Source organism: Acomys russatus, chromosome 10 (genome assembly GCF_903995435.1).
Source record: "Acomys russatus chromosome 10, mAcoRus1.1, whole genome shotgun sequence".
NCBI lineage: Eukaryota > Metazoa > Chordata > Mammalia > Rodentia > Muridae > Acomys > Acomys russatus.
This window is the reverse complement of record NC_067146.1, coordinates 12300835-12323249: the sequence shown is the minus strand read 5'-3', so window position 1 is coordinate 12323249 and position 22415 is coordinate 12300835. Positions and strand designations below refer to the sequence as shown.

General features: G+C 47.9%; 1 protein-coding gene across 5 annotated transcripts in view; it reads left to right on the top strand.

Annotated features, from left to right (window-relative positions):
• Nrf1 (nuclear respiratory factor 1) overlaps positions 1-9700 on the top strand; it is a 71093-nt gene extending 61393 nt beyond the window's left edge. For 2 of the 5 annotated variants that reach the window (XM_051151800.1, XM_051151799.1), the window contains one exon: positions 8598-9700. In XM_051151800.1, coding sequence (XP_051007757.1) covers positions 8598-8761 — 164 coding nt within the window. In that variant the 3' untranslated portion in view covers positions 8762-9700. Of the gene's footprint in view, positions 1-1266; positions 1846-8597 lie in introns of those variants that run through there. The other 3 variants (XM_051151797.1, XM_051151796.1, XM_051151798.1) reach the window with 3 other exon arrangements.
• Positions 9701-22415: the final 12715 nt, after the last annotated feature.

Here is a 22415-nt window from a genome sequence, read left to right as displayed (position 1 = left end):
TCTGACAAGTTTCAGAACTGTGGTAATAGCATCCTATACCTGATCACACCTGTATATGACACGTTTATTTCAGTGCTAGGGATTGAACCCATACCCTTGTGTATGTTACGCTGTCATTTTTAGTCCATGTTAGTGGTTTGCCCAGGATTACGTGCTCACCCATGCAGTGGGTCAGCGGCTGCTTCATCTCCGGCATGTAGTTCAGTACTGTTGAGCCCACTGCTGTGATGCACATGGGGAGCTGGCCACCAGTCCTCTCTGCATGATTCCATGGCTGGTGTCTTTGGAGGCCTTTGGCAAATGATTTGCCTACCGTAAGAGCGAGTTCCTGTTGCAAGATGAGTGCTGTTTCCGCTTGCCTGCTGCTTCCTGGGAGCTTTGATCTACTGCCTGCAACCCAAGCTAGACTTCTCATTCAAAGTCATCTTGAGATGCAGCTGACAAGTACTGTAGACCTACTGTGTGCCAGACACTATACCAAAGGTTTCCTATGTCGACACACCTGGTTCAGCTTTTTTGTGTGATTAGTAATCGCCATTTTACATATGAGGAAACTAAGGCCCACAGGTGTCAATGACAGAATTCATACAGGCCTTTGTGGCTAAGAATGCGTTCATGGAAGTAAGATAGCCTGTGGAGTAAGATAACCCTCCTGTGAAAAGCCCCAGATTTCCACAGAGCATTTGCTTCTGGCACCTTGAGGACACTGTGGAGAGAGCTGCTCTGCTCTGGAGCCAAGGAAAGGGCATCAGGTCAAAGCTGGAAGGAATGTAGCCCAATTTCTAAAAAGGTCATGAAGAACATGAGGTGTGTCATGATGCATCCAGCCACTGGACAGCCACTGCTCAGGTTGCTCAGTATTCAGTGACGGTCCTGTCAACAGCTCAAGTAGCAGACTTCTAAAGAGACCCAGGAACTACTCGAAAGCAGGGCTTTCGGAAGAGTCCAGCCTACCTGCAGGATGAATCTAGGAGGGAGATGTGCATGGACTAGTGTGTGTGGTACTTAGGGTGTGCTGAGGAAACAGGCATGGCTGTGATGGAGGGAACTTGTGGGAAGAGTTTATGCTTGCTCAAGTCAGCTAACCTAAGCAGGTAGTTATGTAATCTCGCACTTGGGAAGCTGTGGCAGCAGCATCAAGAGACCAGCCTGGGTTAAAGTTCTGAGGACACGTAGAAGTATCTGGAAATGAGCGTGACAGTGCTTTACCAACGATCGTTAAGGCTGGCTTTTCAGCACTCCAACTAGAATACTTTCTCACTGCAGGCCCAGATGAAGTTCATGCATGGACCATCAGGAAAGCCGTGACGGCTCCTCAGACTGCAGGAAAGATTCATACAGATTTTGGAAAGGGATTCATTATGGCGGAAGTAATGAAAGACGAAGATCTTAAAGAGGAAAGTTCTGAAAATGCAGCTAAGGCTGCTGGAAAGTACAGACAACAAGGCAGAGCTTACGTTGTTGGAGATGGAGATATTATCTTCTTCAAATTTAATTCGCCTCAGCAACTGAAAAAGAAATAAAGTTTAGCTTTTAACTTTAGCACATATGTCTGGCTTTGGGTTTTGACTTGTGGGTGCTTATTTTGTTTCACTTTTAACTAAAGCTTCTGAAAACTGAAGGTACAGAGTTGGATGGGAGGACTTATTACTGACATAAGACAGTAGAAGTTGTGTTCCCCTTCGCTTTTGAAAGGAGAGTTTGGGATTGGAGACTTGCCTCAGCATCCAGGAGTGCTCATTGTCCGTTCAGAAATCCTACATGTGGCAGTTCACAGCTGCCTGTATGTAAGTCCAGCTCCAAGGGACCTGTCAGCCTCTTCCAGCCTCCAGTCATTCATTTGCACAGACACATACATATGTATAAGTAATATTAATTTTAAATTTTTATTTATTTATTACAAAAACCAAGGAAGCAGAGTTGACAGGGTTAGGTACTTTATTGGACATGAAGTCGAGGGTTGGTGAGGGTGCCTTCAAAGGCCTGCACCTGAGAGCGGGAAGGATGTAATTGCCATGTATTGAGGTAAGGTCGGAAGGGAAGACTGGGCTGGGCCCTACCGTTTATGCTCAACATGATACCCAACAGATTTTATTTTAATTAAGACAGAACAAGGTCAGGCCTCATTTAAGAGGAAACGTGGACCATGATGTGCCATGAAGCCTGGAAAGGGAGCAGTGTGAGCTGTGACAGGACAGTCCTCTGCCTTGCTGGCCATGGTGCTCTCGTGCATGGAAAGGCTCCCAGATCCAGATCCAAAGCCCAGGCATCTAGCTTCATAAGCTAGCCAAGCTGGGGGAGGGTCGTGTGTACAGCACACAGGAGAGCCAGGCTGTTCACCTATTTGTTCTGTTTTTGAGACAGGGTCTTACTTTGTTGACAAGGCTAGCTTCAGGGAGGCTGTGGGCTAGGGACTTGAGTCATGCACTATCTTGCCTGGCTGGGGAGATAGGGTGGGGTTGACTTTGAGACAGGGTCTCACCTGTGTAACCCAGGCTGGCCTCAAACTGAAGATCCTCCTGCCTCTGCCTCCTAAGTGCTCATTTTATAGGCATCCACCACCACACCCAGTAGCTGCTGAGTATTGTTGAGTGTGTGTGTGTGTGTGTGTGTGAGAGAGAGAGAGAGAGAACACTACTTACTGAAGTCATGAACCATCTTGCCTGACCTTTCTTGTTTTGTTTTGTTTTTTCCTAAACTTTGGGGGGGGGGGGCTTTGGTTTTTTTGTCCCTGACTGGCCTAGAACTGGCTCTGCATACAGACTAGCCTCAAACACAAAAATCCACCTGTTTCTGTGAATTCCCCAGGAGCTGGATTGGATACATGTTTTACAGCTGGCATCATATCTGTAATCAGAAGGCTGAGCAAGGCAGAAAGAGTGCCATGAGTTTGAGGCTAGCCTGGGCTAGACAGTGAGACCCTATCTCAAAACAAATGATAATAAAAATTTGAATTTAAAGCAGTTTGGACTTGCTAAACTCTTAGTATTTCTGTGGCTTTGATATTTTGGAGTACTAAAGTCTTTAGAACATTGTGAGTCTGCGCCTCCCTGATATATCCAGGGTTCTGCTGAAGGAGTGCTCTTTTCTGAATAATTGCCGTACTGCATCCCTCCTCAGGGACATGCAGCAACATGTGTTTGGAGGAGTCTTGCTACTACACCTGTACTGGGTCTCCCTAAAAAGGAAAAGAAACTTCAGGCCCTTAAAGTAGAACGTGAAGGGCTTCCTGTTGCTTAATCAATTGAAGTGACCCAGAATACAGGCTTGGATTAGCATGTGCCCCTAGATTAGGGCTAATCAGGGCCAGGCTGAGCAGATGTAGGGGCAGCTCCAGCCTGATTACTGTGCCTCAGCATTTAATCATCCCAGCCAAGGGCAGCCGCCCGACTTAGTGCGTGCTGGGCTTCAAAGCCTCCAGTCCCTCCCCTGTGCCGTGGACATAAAGGCTGCTAGGTCAGAGACACTGAGGAGATTTACTCTAATCCCATGTCAAAATGCCTGTGTGGGTGTTTGTGTATGAGACAGAGAGGTCTTAAAATCCCCACACGGGTGTAGCAGAGTGAACAAGATGCATGCAGGAAAGAGTGGGGCTGGGATTTCAAGGCATTTGAGGTTATGCAGTGACCCCCTGTTTGTGGAATTTCTCTCTTTAAGATGTGCAGTGACTGTCACAATTAAACCCCTTGAAGACAGCTTTGTGTGGAAGTCATTTTATAACTCAGTTTGTAGAGGGCAAATTGGCTCCTTCCCTGAGTAATATGAAATACACAAAATGCAGTCTTTAAAAAAAAAGTTTTATTTTGCTGGGTCTTGGGTGTGTTATTTTTACTTTGTTTTTATTTTGGAGAAAAAGTCTCACTGTTTATCCCAGGCTGGCCTTGGAGTTACGGCAGCCCTTCTGGCTGCTGAGGTTATGGGTTTGAACTGCCATCTTAGCAGAGACTTTACATTTGAGTTTCTGTTTGTGAGTATGGAGAACTTGTTGAGCACCTGCTCGTGTAGAGCCTCAGCTATAGGCTTGATCCCTTGAGGCATTTGCAATGGAGTTGCAGACAAGACATGCACACAGTGATGTGTAAGACTGTTCCTCTGTACAGGGCTAGGCACAGTGCAATGGGGCTACCAGGGAGGAGGACCCAAGCCATTGGAGGACAGAGAACAAGTCAAGAGCAGTTGCTACAGAAGTCATGGTGCACACAAACAGGAAGGTGCTTGTGTGAGAAGCTTAAGTACATCCCAGCCTTTATAGGCCAGAGCATAGTAGGTGCATGCCTGCATTCCTAGCACTTGCAGGAAGATGAAAAGTTCAAAGCCAGCCTGTGCTCCATATTGAGACCCTGCCTCAGAACAAGAAAATAGACTAGAGCAAACCATGAGAGCCTTAAACACCATGCCAAAGCCTCTCTACTGTGCTGTGAATTTGGGGTATATTATTAACTATTAACATTATGGTACCTAAGTGTGAAACCACAGGGCTAAGCAACATAGCCTGTGGCAAAGAAAGGTGAATGGAACGAATTGATTCAGCTCAAAAGCCAGTAGCTGCAGTGGTTTCGAAGAAGCTGGACCACTTCTGCTCTGAAGCCACACCTCCTGTTCCTTCTCAATCCTTTGCCATCTTCTCCCCATCACACAGACAAGAGCTCTCCTCAGCTCTGACTCTCAGGGAGGCTGCACTGCCCCTGCCTTTGTTTGGGTTTGGATTTTGGAGGGGGTTGTTTTGTTGGGGGGGTATTTATTTGGTTTGGTTTGGTTGCTTTTTGAGAAAGGGTTTCAATGTGTAGCCTTGACTATCTTGGACTTCTTTGTAGACCAGGCTGGCCTTGAACTTACAGAGACCCACCTGCCTCTGCCTTCACAGAGTGCTAGGATTATAGGCATGTGCCATCATGTACGGCCTTTGTCTTGTTAACATGCTCATAAAAGTAGGGTTTCAGAAATGACTATCATTAAAATTAAATTGACAAAAACTGACACATAGAAAATGCTCACACACAGGTAAGACTGTGAAATCAGATTTTCTTTTGTTTTAATTTCCTTAACCCCACTTGGGCAGGTACACACACACACACACACACACACACACACACACACACACACACACACACACACACACACACACACACACACACACACACACACACACACACACACACACTACCACCACTACCAAGTGTGTGTGATGGTCAGAAGACAAGTTTTGGGAGTCATTGCTCTTCACCATGTGGGTCCCAGGAATTGAACTCATGTCATAGGCTTCTTTTCTTTTGAGACAAGGTCTCACTATGTGCCCAGGCTGGCCTGGAACTCACTGTGTAGAATAAGTTTACCTCCAACTCAGAGATCTGCCTACCTCTGCTTCCCAGGCACTGCCTAAAGTCTGTTTTTCAAATTAATTTTTAGTCTCAAGTAAGACTCCCACACAAATTGTGACTATTTGTATTATAACCATGTAAAAGTTGTTCACTGCTAAAACGATTGTGTTAGTACATTTCATTTTTGTCCTTTTGTATAGCTTTTATTTTTACTAGTACAGTAGAGGACAACATCTACTTTTTTCAGGTGTGAGTAGCTCAGGCTGCCTCTCAGCTTGTTCTGTCGTTCAGCTGGTGACCTCTGATAGGACAGGCCTGAGACTCCTCGACCTGCTTGAGGGTTGAACCAGCTGTGCCCAGCTCTAGTTCTGGCGGCTCCTGGCCTCAGGCGCAGCTCTGGCCCTTGTTCCTGTTCTCTCTGTCAGGGTGTCCACAGCCCATGTGACTGCTGTCTGAGATTTCTCCATACTGGCACATTTTCCAAGCTTCCTGAGAAAGTATGCAGTATGCGTGGGCAGCCAAAGTTGTGAGTCATAGCTGAAGTTGTGTTATGTGCAGTTCATACAGATCATCTTAGCTAGGTATAGCATTCTAGGCTGAGCCAGGCATGGTGGCTCACACCTTTAATTTCAGCACTCTGGAGGCAGAGGCAGGCAGATCTCTGTGAGTTCAAGGCTGTCTTCATCTACAGAGTGAGTTCCAGGACACCCAGGGCTGTTACACAGAGAAACCCTGTCTGGGGTGGGGGGTGGGGGGGGATTCTAGGCTGAAAGTGATTCTTGGATGCTTGAAAGCATGGCTCTATCATTTTAGCTTCTATATTTGCCATGGTGACTTTTTGTTTTGTTTTGTTTTTCGAGACAGGGTTTCTCTTGTAGTCCTGGTTGTCCTGGATTCTCTTTGTAAACAGGCTGGCCTTGAACTCACAGAAATCCACCTGCCTCTGCCCCCCCCCCCCCCCCCCAGTGCTGGGATTAAAGGCATGCGCCACCACACCTGGCTTTCATTATTATTCTTACGTAGTTTTTTGCATATACTTCCCAACCCTTAGTTCACCCTTTCTAGAATCATTTGTGCTTTTTGCTGTCTCCCTTGTTCACTGAGATGTGTCTGATGTCTGGGTCTCTTACTGTCCATTGTGCCGAGCACATCAAATGGACTTTTCTGTGCCAAACTCGTTCTTCAGTAATAGAAGTTTGCTAGTGTGTCTAAATTTCCCTACTTTGTAATCTTTCCTAGTCTCTGGAAATTTTCCTTGTTATCTTATAACCTTTGGAATGTGCTTTATTTATTGCACTTTTTATTTTTAAATTACTCTCATTGTTTTCAAGTTGGCTGTAGGATCTTGGAGTCATCTGGGCTTTCATTGTTGCTGCTGTGGTTTCTATTGACAGGGTCTCACTGTGCCGTCCAGATTGGTTTCTAGCTCACCATTCTCCTGTCATGGCCTCTTGAGAGGTAGCATCGCAGACACACCCTATCACAAATGTGGGGGTTTGAGGTCTGACTGGTTGGCTGGTTTGGGTGGCTGCTATTGTTTGTGATGATAGGACTTGAACTTAGAGCCTCTTATATGCCAGATGAAACTTCTTCCACTAAACTATACTCCCAGCTCTACATTTTGTATTTCTGAAATGGACCCCCCCCCCCCATGTTATAACCCAAGCTAGCCTGGAATTCCTGAGCTCACATGATCCTCCTGTCTCAGAGCCCCACTACAGGTGTGTGAGATTGTTTGTTTTGTTTTGTTGTATATATTTCGCTATGTATAGATCTAGATGGATTCCCATTCTAAGACAATAATTTGAGGATAGCAGACTTTGACAGCATTTGTTTTGTTTTCTCCCTAAGCTGCCTTCCTGTCCTGTGTACCTCTGTGCCCCTTACGTGTGGCACATCAGAATTCTGCTTCCCAGGTTGTATGGGACAGAGCTAGCTGGCTTATGGACATTAGGGCCAGTTAGTGTTAGAGCGGCCTTTCCACTCACCTCATTTCACTATAAGTATGTTCTTTGGCCTGAATCTCAGATGATCTGTCACGGTGATCTGGATGTAAGGGTTTGGGGTACCTACCTATTAACCATATTAAATATTAACTTTCCACAAATTTCTGTTACCAGCCTCCTCCCTCTTCCTGGAGAATCCAGGCCCCCATGCCATGAGTCCTTTTGGGACTGGGGTTTACAGCTTCCACTTTACTGACTGTCAGACCATCCCATCTTCATGTAATTCTACTTCCAATGGGAAGATGAGGCCAATGCACAGGATTGTTTGGCCAAGTTAACTGGAAATGGAGTAACCCGTCTCTGAGACTCCATGCTACTTTCTTCAGACAGTAGTTCTGCTCTAAGTGATAATGTATTGGGAGATAGTTGAGGTGTGGTTGTTGGTTTTGTTGTTGCTTTTTAGTTAATTCTAAAATATGTGGTTTTTTCTTTAATAATTTCAGTCTGTGGAATTCTAAAATCAGAAGACAGATGAGCTGATTTGGTTTATTTCTTGTTTTTGTTTTTGTTTTTTGAGACAGGGTTTCTCTATGTAGCCTTGGCTGTCCTGGACTTGCTTTGTAGACCAGGCTGGCCTCAAACTCACAGCAATCCGTCTGCCTCTGCCTCCCTAGTTCTGGGATTAAAGGCGTGTGCCGCCACGCCCAGAGGTTTATTTTTTTTATACGCTTGACTCTGGAGTAAAAGACATAGATGGACCAGTGGCCACACAACAGGGATAAAAGACAGAAATTTGGGTTTGGTTGCTGTTTCTTTTCAAACTGATAGAAGCTTGAGCATGGCAGCGAGAGCACTGAGAGACAAGCAGTGCAGCAGAACAGGTGGTCTGTGCTGGGAGCAGGGGTGGCCAGCAGTGCAGGGAGACTCACACCCAATGGGCTATGCTTCCTAAAGATGGAGGCGCGCAGACCTCTGGGGAAGCGGGTTTCTAGTATCTCCACTCTTCATTTCTGAGAGTCTGTCTTAAAGAGATGAAGTGAGAAAAGAGATTTACTGCTAGGTGCCATGGCACACATATAATCTGAGCACTTGGGAAGCTGAAGCGGTAAGATCAAGAGTTCAAGGCCAGCCTGGGCTACATAGTAAGACCTTGTCTCTAACAAAAAGAAAGAAAGAAAGAAAGAAGTTGAGACTTGTTTGTGTCTGGAAAGCAGGTAAGTCACTGACCTGGGGCTGCCAGACAGTGATCCCCTGCAGGACCAGAGCCAGTTGCCCCAGCCAGCACCTGGTCCCTGAGCACGGCCCCACCAACAGTCTTGCTTTGTCTCTCCAGGCCTGGTCCAAATCCCTGTGAGCATGTACCAGACTGTGGTAACCAGCCTCGCCCAGGGCAACGGGCCAGTGCAGGTGGCCATGGCCCCAGTGACTACCAGGATATCGGACAGCGCAGTCACCATGGACGGCCAGGCTGTGGAGGTGGTGACATTGGAACAGTGACACGGAGCTCTATCATGGCATCATTTTCTAGTCTACTTCAATTTTTTTTACATGTTTGCAGAGGTGCAATCAAATGGAATTAAGTCTCTCGACTTGGGAAGACAAGTTTTAGTAACCCTTTTTTTAAGAAGGAAGAAAGACAGCAGATTTTGGAATGACATTTTTTTAAGAAGCACCACTTCTGGGATCTTGTGGAGTGAGAAACGACACCGACTTCACTGTCCCAAAAAGCCAAATTGTGGCCGGACGTCTTTTTGTGGAAATGTGTGTATACTTACATGTGTGTATGTGTGAGTGTGAGTATATGTATATGTGTACATATGGACATACACATTTACATATATGTATAAAGTATATATGTACATACATATATATGTATGAAACCCGCATGGAATATCTGTATGAAATCGAGGTGAACTGTGGAAACAATAACCCACCCAGTTTAGTGGGTGGTAGGTACATGGCCAGACACAGTCACCTGGTTTTCGTTCATAGCAGGGTCATGCATTGAGCTACTGACAAACTCAGGCAGAGGTGACCACTTCCTTCACCAAAGCTGCCTCCCAGTGGCCACCTAGAAGTCTCTGCTAGATACGCCGAGGGAAGGAAGATCCAGGACACAGTGCCGTCCAGAAAGTGCATACAATGTCCAGTCACCGCGTGCTTTGCCAGCCAAGACACTCTTCAGGCTGGCCCAGGTGCTGACCTTGCCACAGGCAGGTAAATGCCCTGCAGGCTCCTGGCAGAGGCAAGAAATCTTCCCTCGGCCTCCCATCTCCTCCCTTCCCAGGAATCCTCAGTCTCATGACTATTAAAGATTTGCTCTGGCTGTGAGGCCAGCCCTGTTAGGAACTGAAGGTAACAGAAATGTTAAGGGTCTGAGGAATGCTTAAGGAGCAGGCTGGTGTGAATGCAGGGCTGTGTGTGCAGGTGCGTGTGTGCCTCTGTGTGTGTGTGAGAGAGAGAGAGAGATGGGGAGAGTATGGGAGAGCAAGAAAGGAAGGAGGGAGCAAACGTCGTGAGCCAGGGTGCGCCTGCCTACGGAACCATGTTCTACAGCAGTCTACAGCTGTTTCAACAAGGAGACTGCCACCTAAGGAAGGACCAGGGGCCAGCCGGGGCTGCTCCAGGGCAGGACTCTGAGGACACACCCTGGCAGCCTAGGCCTGAACAGCTGTCCTGCTCGCAGTGTGGATTGCAGTGAGCAGTCTTTGTCACTGGGAGCTTCTGTGCTTCTCGAGCCAGAAGCCCCGAGTCTCCTCAGCTCATTCCACCTGACTTCCTGACAAGCCAAATCTCCGTTCCATGCGTACAGGGACAACTCTTCCTTCCCTGGGCCTCCCACATGTGTGATAGTGTATTTAATGTGCTGTTTTGTTTTTTGTTTTTTAATGAGACATTAAAAGATTCTTCATGTCTTGCTCAGCCTTTGAGAAACGTTTCCAATTCTTATATTTGATTGTTTTATATACAACTATACAATGTTCTTTGTATGTTCTTTTCTGTACGTAATAAGGGCGAAGCCGGAAATTTAACATATAAAGTCCTGGGTCTACAGTTGTTGTTTTTTTAATTACTATTTTTATCATATATTGTGAAGCTGTCCAGGGGCTTTGAGGCCTGTTCCTTTGTGGTGAAATAACCTCCCAATAGTTTGAGGAATTGCCAAGAAGAAAAAAAAAATCAAGACTCCAGTAGCCGGGCATGGATTCTGTGTTCTCCGTTCTGTCAAACTGCCTCATTCAATAAATAGTTTCAATGTGGCAACAAGAAGTGCCCCTCTCTGTGGCAGCCTTGGCCTCTTGGGCTACAGGACTCTTTTGGGGGAGTGGAAGGGTGGCCCATTGTCCTTTACAAAAGACATGTACTAGAGGTCAGGTCTTTACACTGGACCATACCCAGAGGCTGCAGAAGGCTCCAGGAGGAAGAGGACCTGTCCAGGCTCACGGGGCTGATTGAACCCCACCAGGCCAACTCAGTCTGTTACCTGTTTTCTGTATTGTATTCTGTAAGGGTTGCACTTGAGAACGCCTCAAGATGGTTTGAAGCTCTCCTGTGGAATTTGATGTGGGTGTTTATCTGACACCATATTAAAAGTCTAGGTGAAGCCAGATGTGGTGGCGCATGCCTTTAATACCAGCACTTGGGAGGCAGACGGAAGTCTAGGTGGATGATGGTCCCCTATGGTTCCCTAGTGAGTGTGACTGATACAGGAAATACCCTTGGTGCAAAAGGTCCAAGTCCTGAGTTGCTTATGTCCTTACTTCTTGGTTCCTCACACACCCACACACCTCACTGTTAATGTGGCAGCTGCCATGGTCACAGCTGTCTCCTGCCGCATCTTAGCCAGGCCCTTCCCAAAAGTCTCTGCGTCTTCTTGTGCAAGCTGTGCTTCAGCTCACCCTTGAATGGCCTTTCTCTGCTGTTTTTGTTGGGAGATGTTTCAGTGAGTCGCCTGCTGGCAGGATTGGAGCAGCATGAGGAGACCGTGTTTCTTCTTTAGGCTTGACCCTGGTTCAGTAATGTCACCTGCCTGCTTCTCTCCCTTTTTGTATACACGGTACATTGCCAATCCATGTTCTCCCGAGAGAACGGGCCAGAGGAAGGAGTGGTCGCAGCTGCCCAGAGCACAGGTTATCTGCAGACCTCCTGACCAGCCTGTCCAGCATGCTTCCTACTAGCCAGACCCAGACAGACAGCGCCTTCCACCCAGCTCGGATGGTGGCCAGCTAAGCCGGGTGAGTGAGGAAGACAAGGCGTGGAGCAGAGACGGGCGTGAGACAGGCAGGTGGCAGACAGCTAGCTGTCTGACGGCCAGCCTCTCCTAAGTGTTAACAGAATGTCACCTCGAAGGCAGGTAGGACATGCTACCTTCAAGATTGCCAGTGAATGGGGGGAAATTGGTTTCAATATAAAATCTGATTGTATTAGATAAAAATTCAGTAAGTAGGGCTAGGGAGATGATTACTGGTTAAGACCACTGATTGCACCTTTAATCCCAGCACTTGGGAGGCAGAGGCAGGCAGATTTCTGTGAATTCGAGGCCAGCCTGGTCTATAGAGTGTTCCAGGACAGCCAGGGCCTATTAAACAAAAAAAGCCTGTCTTGGGGTAGGGGGGAGCACTGATTGCTCTTCCAGAGGACCCAGGTTCAAATCCCAGCACCCACATGGCAGCTCACAACTGTCTGGAACTTCAAGACCTGATGCTCATAGACATACATGTAGGCAAAACACCAATGTACATAAAGGTAAGCAAATTTTTAAGAAATTCAGTATGTGGTCTGCAGGCACAGCAAACTCTTGCCTTGTTGATTAGATCTGACCTAAGGGTCTATTGTATTAAATTCATGAATACTAGCACAGCCTGTGTAAATAGCTTGGCATGGTCCTGTGAGGAGGCTTGTGAGGTGACCTGAGTTTGGTTCCTGAACCTCACACAGAAGGAGAGAACTGATTCCCTGGGGTTGTCCTCTGACCTCCTCTGCATGTGTGGCGTGGCACTTGTAAGTGTACACACACACACACAGAAATTCTTTTTCTAAAATCAAGTTGGCAGTTGTCTGTGAGAAGCAGGAGGGCTGGGATTGTAGCACAATAATAGAGTGCTTGTCCAGAATACGTCACGGCCTTGGTTCAGTCTGCACATGAGTAAAAGAGTAAAGAGGGGAGACGGTTCATAGATTGCTATAGGCCGGTGTGGTGAGGCCTGTTGGAGCCCTCTACCAGGAAGGAAATGAGCACTGATGTCTTTTTGTTTGTTTTTTGTTGTTTTGGTTTTGTTTGTTTTGTTTTGTTTCCGAGACAGGGTTTCTCTGTATAGCCTTGGCTGTCGTGGACTCACTTTGTAGACCAGGCTGTCCTCGAACTCACAGCGATCTGCCTGCCTCTGCCTCCCAGGTGCAGGGATTAAAGGCGTGTGCCACCATGCCCGGCGTGCGCTGGTGTCTTGTATCCACCATGAAGCTCATCATTGTGCTGTGGACCTGCCAATCTAGGAATCCTCGGTGCTCTTGCAGCTTAAGGTATTCCCTGGTGGTGCTGTGACTCCTGTGACCAAGCTAGGGAGATCCCTGGGAGAACAGCTCAGGGGAGGTGGGGGCCAGACCCATCTCGAAGATTTTCACTGAAGTCACTCACTGTGTTCCTATCCCACAGCTCTTAAAGAGGGAGCTGGAGGTGGTGGTGCACACCTTTGATCCTGGCGCTTGGGATGCCAAGACAGGCAGATCTCTGAGTTCAAGGCCAGTCTGGTTTACAGAGCAAGTCAAAAAAAAAAAAAAAAGGATGCTAATAGTTTAAAGTTACTCATACTGGATGAGGCTGGAGAGATGACTCAGGGGTTAAGAGCAGTGACTGCTCTTCCAGAGGACCCAGGTTCAATTCCCAGCACCTACATGGCAGCTCCAGGGCAGCTGACACCTTCACACAGACATACATCCAGACAAAACACCAATGCAAATAAAATTTCAAAAAGAAAACAGGGCTTGGTGATACACACCTGTAATCACAGCATTCAGGAGTCACAGGCCAGTGGATCTCTGAGTTCAGGGCCAGCTTGGTCTACAAAGCAAGTTCCAAGACAGCCAGGGCAGTTATACAGAGAAACCCTTGGTGAGGAGGGATATGTTAACTAATTGAAATGTTTTTAAAAGGGTGAGGAGCCGGGCGTGGTGGCACACGCCTTTAATCCCAGCACTCAGGAGGCAGAGGCAGGCGGATGGCTGTGAGTTCGAGGCCAGCCGGGTCTACAAAGTGAGTCCAGGATGGCCAAGGCTACAGAGAGAAACCCTGTCTCGGGGAAAAAAAAAAATTTAAAAGGGTGAGGAGGGGCTTGGTCAATGGTGGTACACCTTTAATCCCAGCAAGGGCACATGGATCTCTGAGTTCCAGGCCAGCTGGGTGGTAGTGGTTCACACCTTTAACAGCTCTCTTGAGTTCAAGACCCACCTGGTCTACAAAATAAGTCTAGGACAGCCAAGGCTACACAGAAAAACCCTGTCTTGAGAAAAACAAAAGGAAAAACCCTGCACATTAGACTTCTAAACATGTTTGTTTGGCTGGCCTAGAACTTGCTTTGTAGACCAGAGTGCCCTGAGCTCAGCCTCTCAGTGGATGGTCAGCTTATTCTGAGCCAAGCCTGCAATTGTTCTGTCATGCTTGTCCAGGCCTTGCGATAGCTGTGGCCTTTTCGTCATGAGCTCAGGCACACACCTGTACAGGCACACATCAGTGGCAGCTGAATACATCACACTAGTTGTCCAGCAGTTTCTTAACCACAAACTATATATAGGGAGCCCCAAACATCCACTTTTCTTCCTCAACATTTTTCCACAAAACAGTATAGCACAGTTAAATAATTTGGTGTAAAAAAATGTTGATTTAATCCATAATCCTGCAAGGGCAAAGGGCCTGTTGCAACCTAGTAGGTTTTGTTGTCTTTAAAATCTCCAAGACCCACTTAGCAACAAAAGTCAAGAGACATCAAACAAGGAGGCCACACCAAATCTGGACAGTTTGGATTGTAAGGTCAGCTGGGTCTAAGCCCCAGGCTTGACCTGGGTTGAAGGCAGCATTAGCTTAGAGGACAACCTTAGCTAACACCCAGGCCTTTTACCTGTGCCCATAAAAGCCCAGTGGGAGAGACTAGGGAGATGGCTCAGCGGTTAGAAGTGCTTGCTGCTCTTACAGAGTTTCAGTTACCAGCTTGCCTGGAATTCCAGCTCCCGGATGGAAGCACATATATACACAGCCTCATGAATACAAATAAAATGGGTTGTTTTTTGTTTTGTTTTTCTTTTGAGACAAGGTTTCTTTGTGTAGCCCTGGCTATCCTGGAACTCTCTTTGTAGACTAAGCTGCCCTTGAACAAACAAAGATTCACCTGCCTCTGCCTCCTGAGTGCTGGGATTCAAGGCATGTGCCACTACGCCAGGCTCTAAAATGAATTTTGTTTTCTTTTTCCAGACAGGGTTTCTCTGTGTAGCCTTGGCTGTCCTGGACTCACTTTATAGACCAGGCTGGCCTCAAACTCACAGCGATATGACTGTCTCTTCCTCCCCAGTGCTGGGATTAAAGGCGTGTGGTACCATGCTCAGCCTAAAATGAATTTTTTCAAGTGCCTATCCAGAGGCAGGGAGAGGCCAGGGCCACGTGGCACCCAGCAGGGATCACATCCAAACGCTTGCCCTCAACCTTCACTGAGCTGGCTCTGCCTTGGCATTACATTGCAATGACACTGTCTGCAGTGGGCCGGGTGGGTCCTCTGGGGAACATTCCGCCTGGCTCCAGTTTTCCCTTGTTTGATCAGTCTCGACATACCTGCACAGCACTCCCAGCGTGCCCCTGCCCTCCAGCTGAGGCTGGGCTGTGAAGGACTGAACCCTATGGTGGCCACGGCTCCCTTATTCCACCTGCTCCAGTTGGAGGCTTCAGGTGAGCGTGGCGGCCACCAGCTACAGCCCAGGACAGGCTACTGTTGAGAGTGGTCTGTGACATGCCCACTGTGACCCATCTAGTATCTCACCAAGGATTGAGCCACAAAGTCCAAACCCAGGAGGAGACAACTATCAAGGCTGAGATATGACACAATGACAGGTAGCGTGGAGCCCAGTGGCCCAACTAGACCCTTTGGAGTCTATAATCGGTAAATTGGGGGGGGTTGGTTTTTTTGTTTTGTTTTGGTTGGTTGGTTGGTTGGTTGGTTTTCCAAAACAGGTTTTCTCTATGTAGCCCTGGCTGTCCTGGGCTCACTTTGTAGACCAGGCTGGCTTTGAACTCATAGAAATCGAGCTTCCCTGAGTGCTGGGATTGCAGGCATGTACCACTGTGCCCAGCAAATTAGGGGGTCTTTATGACAACAGTGAGCTACTTAACCACCCCCCATGCCCACCCTCCTATAACCTCTTAAGTTTTAATGATAGAAAGAAGCTCATCTCGTGGACTTTCATGTTGCACTCAGCAGCTGTCTGTGCTTTATAAAACTATACACGCCACCACTACCACAATCCAATTTTAGAACATTTTATTTTTCCAGTAAGAAGTCACTTTTATATACTTTTTTTAAAAGATGTATACAATGAAGTTTAATAGGCAGCATGAATGGGAAGGCCACACATTTTCCAACCTGGGTCAACCTTGGTGAGGTAACAGTTCCATTAACTCTGGTCTTGGTGAAGTAACAGTTCCATTAACTCTGGTCGTAAGAGAACAAAGAGTGTTACTGGTTTAAACAAGACAAGAAACATTTTAACAAAAAAGCCAGCATGCTGGTGCACACACCTTCAGTCCCAGCACTGGGCAGACAGGCAGGTGGATCTCTGGGAGTTTGAGGCCAGTCTGGTTTAATATAAGATTTTATTTTATATAGTGTGGCCACAGCCACACCGTCTCATAAATGAATGAATAAATAAATAAATAAATAAATATCAGAAAAGCCAGGTTTGGTGGCCCAAAACTATAATCCTAGTACTTGGTTGGAGAAGTCAGGAGAATCAAAGTCAGCCTCAGCTATAGAATTAGTTTGAAGCCAGCTTGGACTATATAAGACTTTACCTTGAAAACAAAAATTGAAAGAAATCCGGTGTTTTTGTTGTTATTTTTAAACAGGATCTCAGTATTCCTAACTAGCCTAAAATTCACTATGTAGAATGCTAGCCTCCACTTGAGCTCCATCTGCCATTACCTCCTGAGTAATGGGAATAAAAGTGTATGCCACCACACCCAGCCCAAGGTTCTTCCACGTTTTATAGCTAAGGAATAGCTTTGTTTCCTTAGGATTTGACAACCTTGAGCATTATTTTAAATACCTCCCTTGGGGGCCCGGGAAATGGCTCGCTCAGTGGTGGAGAGCACTGGCTGCTTTTCCAGAGGGCCCATGTTCAATTCCCAGCACCACATGACAGCTCATGGCTGTCTGTGGCTCCGGTTCCAGGGGATCTGGCTCCCTCACAGACATACACACAGGCAAAACATCAATGCACATACAAATAAATATTTAATGAAAAAAAAAACCTCCCAAGCCAGGCATGGTGGCACACGCCTTTAATCCCAGCACTTAAGAGGCAGAGGCAACTGCTTTGAGTTCCAGGCTAGTCTGGTCTACAAAGAGTCTAGGACAGCCAAAGCTACATAGAGAAACCCTATCTCAAAAAACCAAAATAAAATAAAAATTTAAAAAACCTTGCAAACATATTCTGCCAAGGGCTCAACTCCCAAAGTGCCTGTTCACAGGTTGTGACTCTGGGACGAAAGGCTGAAGCGGATAAAGATGGTAAGCAAATTAACCTGTCCTTCTGAAGTGGCTGTAACAACGAATGATTCAGGTGGTGGCACACGAGGCAGAGGCTGGTGGATCTCTGTGAGTTGGAGGCCAGCCTGGTCTACAAAGCGAGTCCAGGATGGCTAAGGCTACACAGAGAAACCCTGTCTCAAAAAACAAAACAAAACAAAAAAAGATTTGGGGGGGGTGGGTGAGGGTGAGTCCTCCCTTCCTGGGAGATACAAGTAAAGACAGAATTGTTTGGAAATCTGAACTCAGGTTCTCAAGAGCAACGCCAACCCAGGAGCAGGCTGCAAAACCTGCTGCATCTAAGACCGTCCAGAAAGTGAGAGCTGCTCCTTCATTTGATCCTGTGAAAAGTGCTTACAGATCTTTCCCAGTAGCCCCTCATGCCCTCCACCCTCTGTCCCCAAGAAGAGAAAAGTGCATGAGGCAAACACCCCGTGCTCCCAACACACTTCAGAACCTGCCTTCCTCAGAGGGCTGTCCTGTAATTGAACTCTGGTCGGAGACTAAAGCTTTCAAGTGGAGAGGACTGGGGGCGCTTGGGGCAGGGAGGGGGGCTGGGGGAATGAATGTTTGCAATTGCAGAAATCCACTCCAAATGTCCTAAAGGAGCCAAGAACACAGTCACCCAAGCATAGTAACAAAGTTCTGCAAGAAAAGATTCTGCATTCAAATTCACCAGATCAAGATGCCTTTTTACTTGTAGATTTCTAGGACCCTCTGTATCCTTTTATTTTGCTATTTTCCCATGCGTCTCTCATTTAGAGTCCCAATAGGATGCCCTAGAACATTATGATAGGCAGATTTGGGCCCAGGGGTCCCGCTCAAACTAAGGCACCAGCCAAGGACAATACAGGCGGTAAACTTTAAACCCCTTCCCAGATCTAGCCAATGGTCAGAATATTCTCCACAGTTGAGTGGAGAGTGTGATATGACTTTCTCACGTACTCTGGTGCCTCACATTTGACCATGTCCCCTGGAGGGGGAGACCTGGTGGCACTCAGAGGAAGGACAGCAGGTAGCCAAGAAGAGACTTGATACCCTATGAGAATATACAGGGGGAGGTAATCCCCCTCAGGAACAGTCATAGGGGAGGGGAATAATGGGAAAATGGGGGGGGGGGGGATGGGAGGATACAAGGGATGGGACAAACATTGAGATGTAACAAGAATAAATTAATTTTTTTAAAAAAATGCCTTTTTAGACTATAAACAGAAGGAACCTCAGAGTAACAAGTCTCCTTATTTCCACATAATTGAGACACCAGTCTGGTCTCCTGAAAGGACAAGCCCCACCTTAGCCCATCCTGTCAATGCAGGGGTAGCTCCACTGTAGCCCCCAACCCCCACAATCTCCACTGACAGCTGGGTTTCCTCTTCTGACTATCAAGATGTCTGCGCCCTCTTCCCCAGCAGGGCAGGATGTCTGTGGTTGAGAGAGCACGTCCAGGAGAATTCCAGAGTGTCTGTGATAGGCATGAGCCTGGGTAGGAAGAGAGAACCTCACTAGCTGCTGAGCCCCACCCACCGCCTGCTATCTGCCTTTCCTGCCAGACTTTGTTGCAGGAACGTGGACAGAGCCATACAGGAGGACACCTTCATTCCAGGAAGATCTGGATCATACCAAGAACTGTAACAGAGCATCCGGAACCCACATCCTGGATAAGCCCACTTTCAGTAGAGGATCAGCGTACAGCATCTGCAGTGCATGAAAAGACACATGCGTTTAGAAAGCACAGTGCTTCTTCATGTGGCTCTCTCCTCCCCACAGACCTGCACACATTTAGAAAACAAACTAGCTGGAAGGTGCCTGGGCATGACTGTGGAGCCTGGGCTGCTGAGACCCCACTGGATAAGAAACTAATCTAGCCAGGCGTGGTGGGGCATGCCTTTAATACCAACACTGGGGAGGGAGAGGCAGGCAGATCGCTGTGAGTTCAAGGCCAGCCTGGACTACAATGTGAGTCCAGGACAGCCAAGGCTAACACAGAGAGATCCTATCTCGAAAAACCAAAAGAAATAAACTGACCTAAACCCTACTGAAGCCAGCAACCCACGGCAACACCCCAGCCCTTTTGAGGCCACCTTTGTGAATAGAGACCAATCATCCTTCTAAAGCCACCAAGGCCCCACCTACCAATAAGGATGTCCTGGGGTACAGAGGGGTCCCCTGTAGCTTCTCTTGTTGAAAGGGTTTTACTCCCGCCTTTTCTAGGTAAGCTTTTCCTGGAGATGGCTGACTTGCCTCTAATAACAGGACAGTACACTTCCAGAACAGCCTGCCTCACAAAGCACAAAAGCTGAGATGAGATGTATTTTCTTTCCTATGCTGGGGCTTGAACCCATGACCTCATGCATATGAGGCAAGTTCTACCACAGAGTCACACCTCCAAAGCCAGAAGATATTTTTAAATGTCTCTTTAAATGTACAATAACATTAAGAACCCACAAAAGTCCTCTAGGTACCCAAGTTGCCACTCATCTGACCCAAACCAAAGGCACACTCTGAAGAAGGTGCCAGGATCTGACCAAGGTACAAGGATGGTCGCTCACCTCCTCTAGTGCTGACCCATGTGAGCACATGCTCTGCCAAAGGCACCGAATCTTGAGACCTTCAGCAGTCTCTCAAGGTCCTGCCCTTGTGCAATTGATTTTCCTCTACCCTGACTGGGCTGCTGTCCCTGCTGTCTGATGATGTCAACTTGCTGGTTGTAACCTGACAGCCTACTCCATTTCTTGCCCTCAGCTGACACTTTAAAAAAAAAAAAAAAAAAAAAAGCCTCACTCTGTAGCACAGGCTGCCTGGAACTTAAAATCCTCTTGCCTCAGCCTACCAAGTGCTAGATTACAAAAAATGCCAGTGTGCCCTGCTTCAATTGACAGGCTCTGATTATTGCATTATAGGATGCTGGGCGCAGCCTTGGCCTCTACCATGATGTCAACGGCTCCTCCCCCATAGCCAAGATAATAGACATGTCTCCAGGGGTGTACCGTTGCACACCCCCAAAGGGGTAAAACTCACCTCCAGTGATGCACTGGCCCGTACCAGCCTGATGTATGGCCTGCATGTTCTACCACAGTGTCAAATGACTGAGGGATAACAGCACACACTTTCCTCGACCCACTCCACAAAGACAGTGTCCTATGGATGTCCTGCCCCATGGCCATGAGCTGCTCCTTCCATCCTCTCTCCACTAAGGCCCAATTTCAGTGTGGCCTATACTCAGGAGCCGTAGAACCAGCCCCATCCCAAGGTGCTAAGCCTGCCTCTATATGGCTCTCTTGCTCCGTATCCTCACTGGCCACCATGAGTATCCCCTTACCTGGCCCACCTCCCCAGCCCAGCTAAATATAGTGGAAAGGCCCACAGCAATGTACTACCCTCCATTATGAGCAGCAACAAGCCTGGTGTATGCTCACACAGCACCAGGCCAGGCCCGGCAGAACCTTTCCCTGGGGGTTTAGAAGGCCCTTTGGGGACACTTACCTGTGCTTCAAAAGGTGCCAGGCTTAGGCAGGCAGTGGTGGCACATGCTTTTAATCCCAGCACTCCAGAGGCAGATCTCTATGAGTTTGAGGCCAGCCTGGTCTACAGAGCAAATCTAGGACAGCCAGGACTACACAGAGAATCCCTAGCCTTGGGACACAGCCTCCTTTTGGAAGGCCAAAGCCAAGAAAGCCTTCCTATGACTTTATGGGGTCCAAGAGAGACCAACTGTGAGGAATGTCTTGGTCTATGGGAACCAGAACTCAAGAAATGACCAGGTCCTGTGGGTTCCTGAGGTCATAGACTATGGGGAACTAAGATGGACACCCAAGTTAGGAAGATCCCAAGGCCTCCTTTGTACAGGAGGGGACAAAACAGGTGACCACCCCATCAGCCGAGTGTTGGCCTGGCATGCACAAAACGGAGGTACCACACAGACCCCGGTGATGACTTGTTCTTCTAATCCCAGTACCTCAAGGTAGAGGCAGGAGGATCAGAAGTTCAAGATCATCCCTGGCTTCAGTGAGTTCCCCACCAGGCTACAGGAGACAGTGAGTGGGGGAGGGGCCATTGGGGAGCTGGCTATTACTAAGATGTCCACAGTGCAAGCATGAGGACCTGAGCTTGGATTCCCAGGATAGATGCTTTGCTTCTGTAACCCTAGTGCATCAGGGCTGGAGACAAGCAGATCCTCAAGGCTTGTTGTTCAGCCAGTCTAGCCAGTGAGTGCCAGCTTCATGAGATCATGATGGCTTGGTGGGCAAAGGCACCTGACACTAAGCCTAACAGCCTGAGTTTGATCCCCAGAACCTAGTGGTAAAAGAGAACTGAAGGTGGCAAGTTGTCTCTGACTTCCACAGGTGAACCATAGTGCGTGCGCATGCACGCACGCACGCACACACACACACACACACCTGCCCAATAAAGAAATTCAATAAAAACATCGAAAAAGGAAAAAAGCACCGCGCGGTGAAGGAAGACACTCAACATCTGGGCTCCACATGAATGTATGTGTCAAATACGCATGCACGCACACACAGGACTGAAACCACCTGGCCCACTCCCGGCCTTTGGGGGTTGGGGCAATGATTTCATCAAGCGTGCTCAGGCTCAGGACACATGAGGTGCACCTGACTACAGCCTGGAGACGGCCCTGAAGCACAAGAGCCTGAGTGGCAAGAGACATTCACTTGCTGCCTACTAAACAGTAAGGCAGTAAGGAGGTGAAGAGGGCATAGGACATCAGAGCCCAAAGCAGGTGGGTCACACAGATCATAGCCCAGGTAAGGCTCTTGGGCTTAACTGAGGGGAAGGGGAGTGAGATTAGCTCAGAGGACAGTGGCGTGGGGTGGAATGGAAGCCCAGAAGGGAGGTAGTGATTGGCTCCCCAGCACCCCATTTCTGCACCACCCAGCCATAACTTCCAGGATACAGCAGGACTACCTGCAGAGGCAAACAGGTCCACCTCACCCAGCCCGCTCTGGAAGAACTCAGCCTCCAGTTCCATGCTCACCTTGGCCCAAGGCACTTCTGCGTACCATCTTCTCTGCTCACCTGGACCCTGCTGAGCACACAGCCCTGGCTGTCCTGGAACTGGCTGTGTAGACCAGGCTGGCCTCAAACTCATATTGATCCACCCGCCTCTGCCTGCCAAGTGCTGGGATTAAAGGCCACCATGCCCAGTTACAGTAGTACATTTTTTATTAAAAGGCTGAAGCCCCCTTATTCCTTCTTCGGTGCTAACCCACCAAGATCCCAGAATGGTTTTATCCCTTCCTGTCCTTCCAATTCCCAAACCAGCCATCTTGGAACCCCAGAAGCTGTACGGGCAAGGCCAGGAGACAGGGTTCTGGACACAGGCAGAGCACCGGACCCACACACGG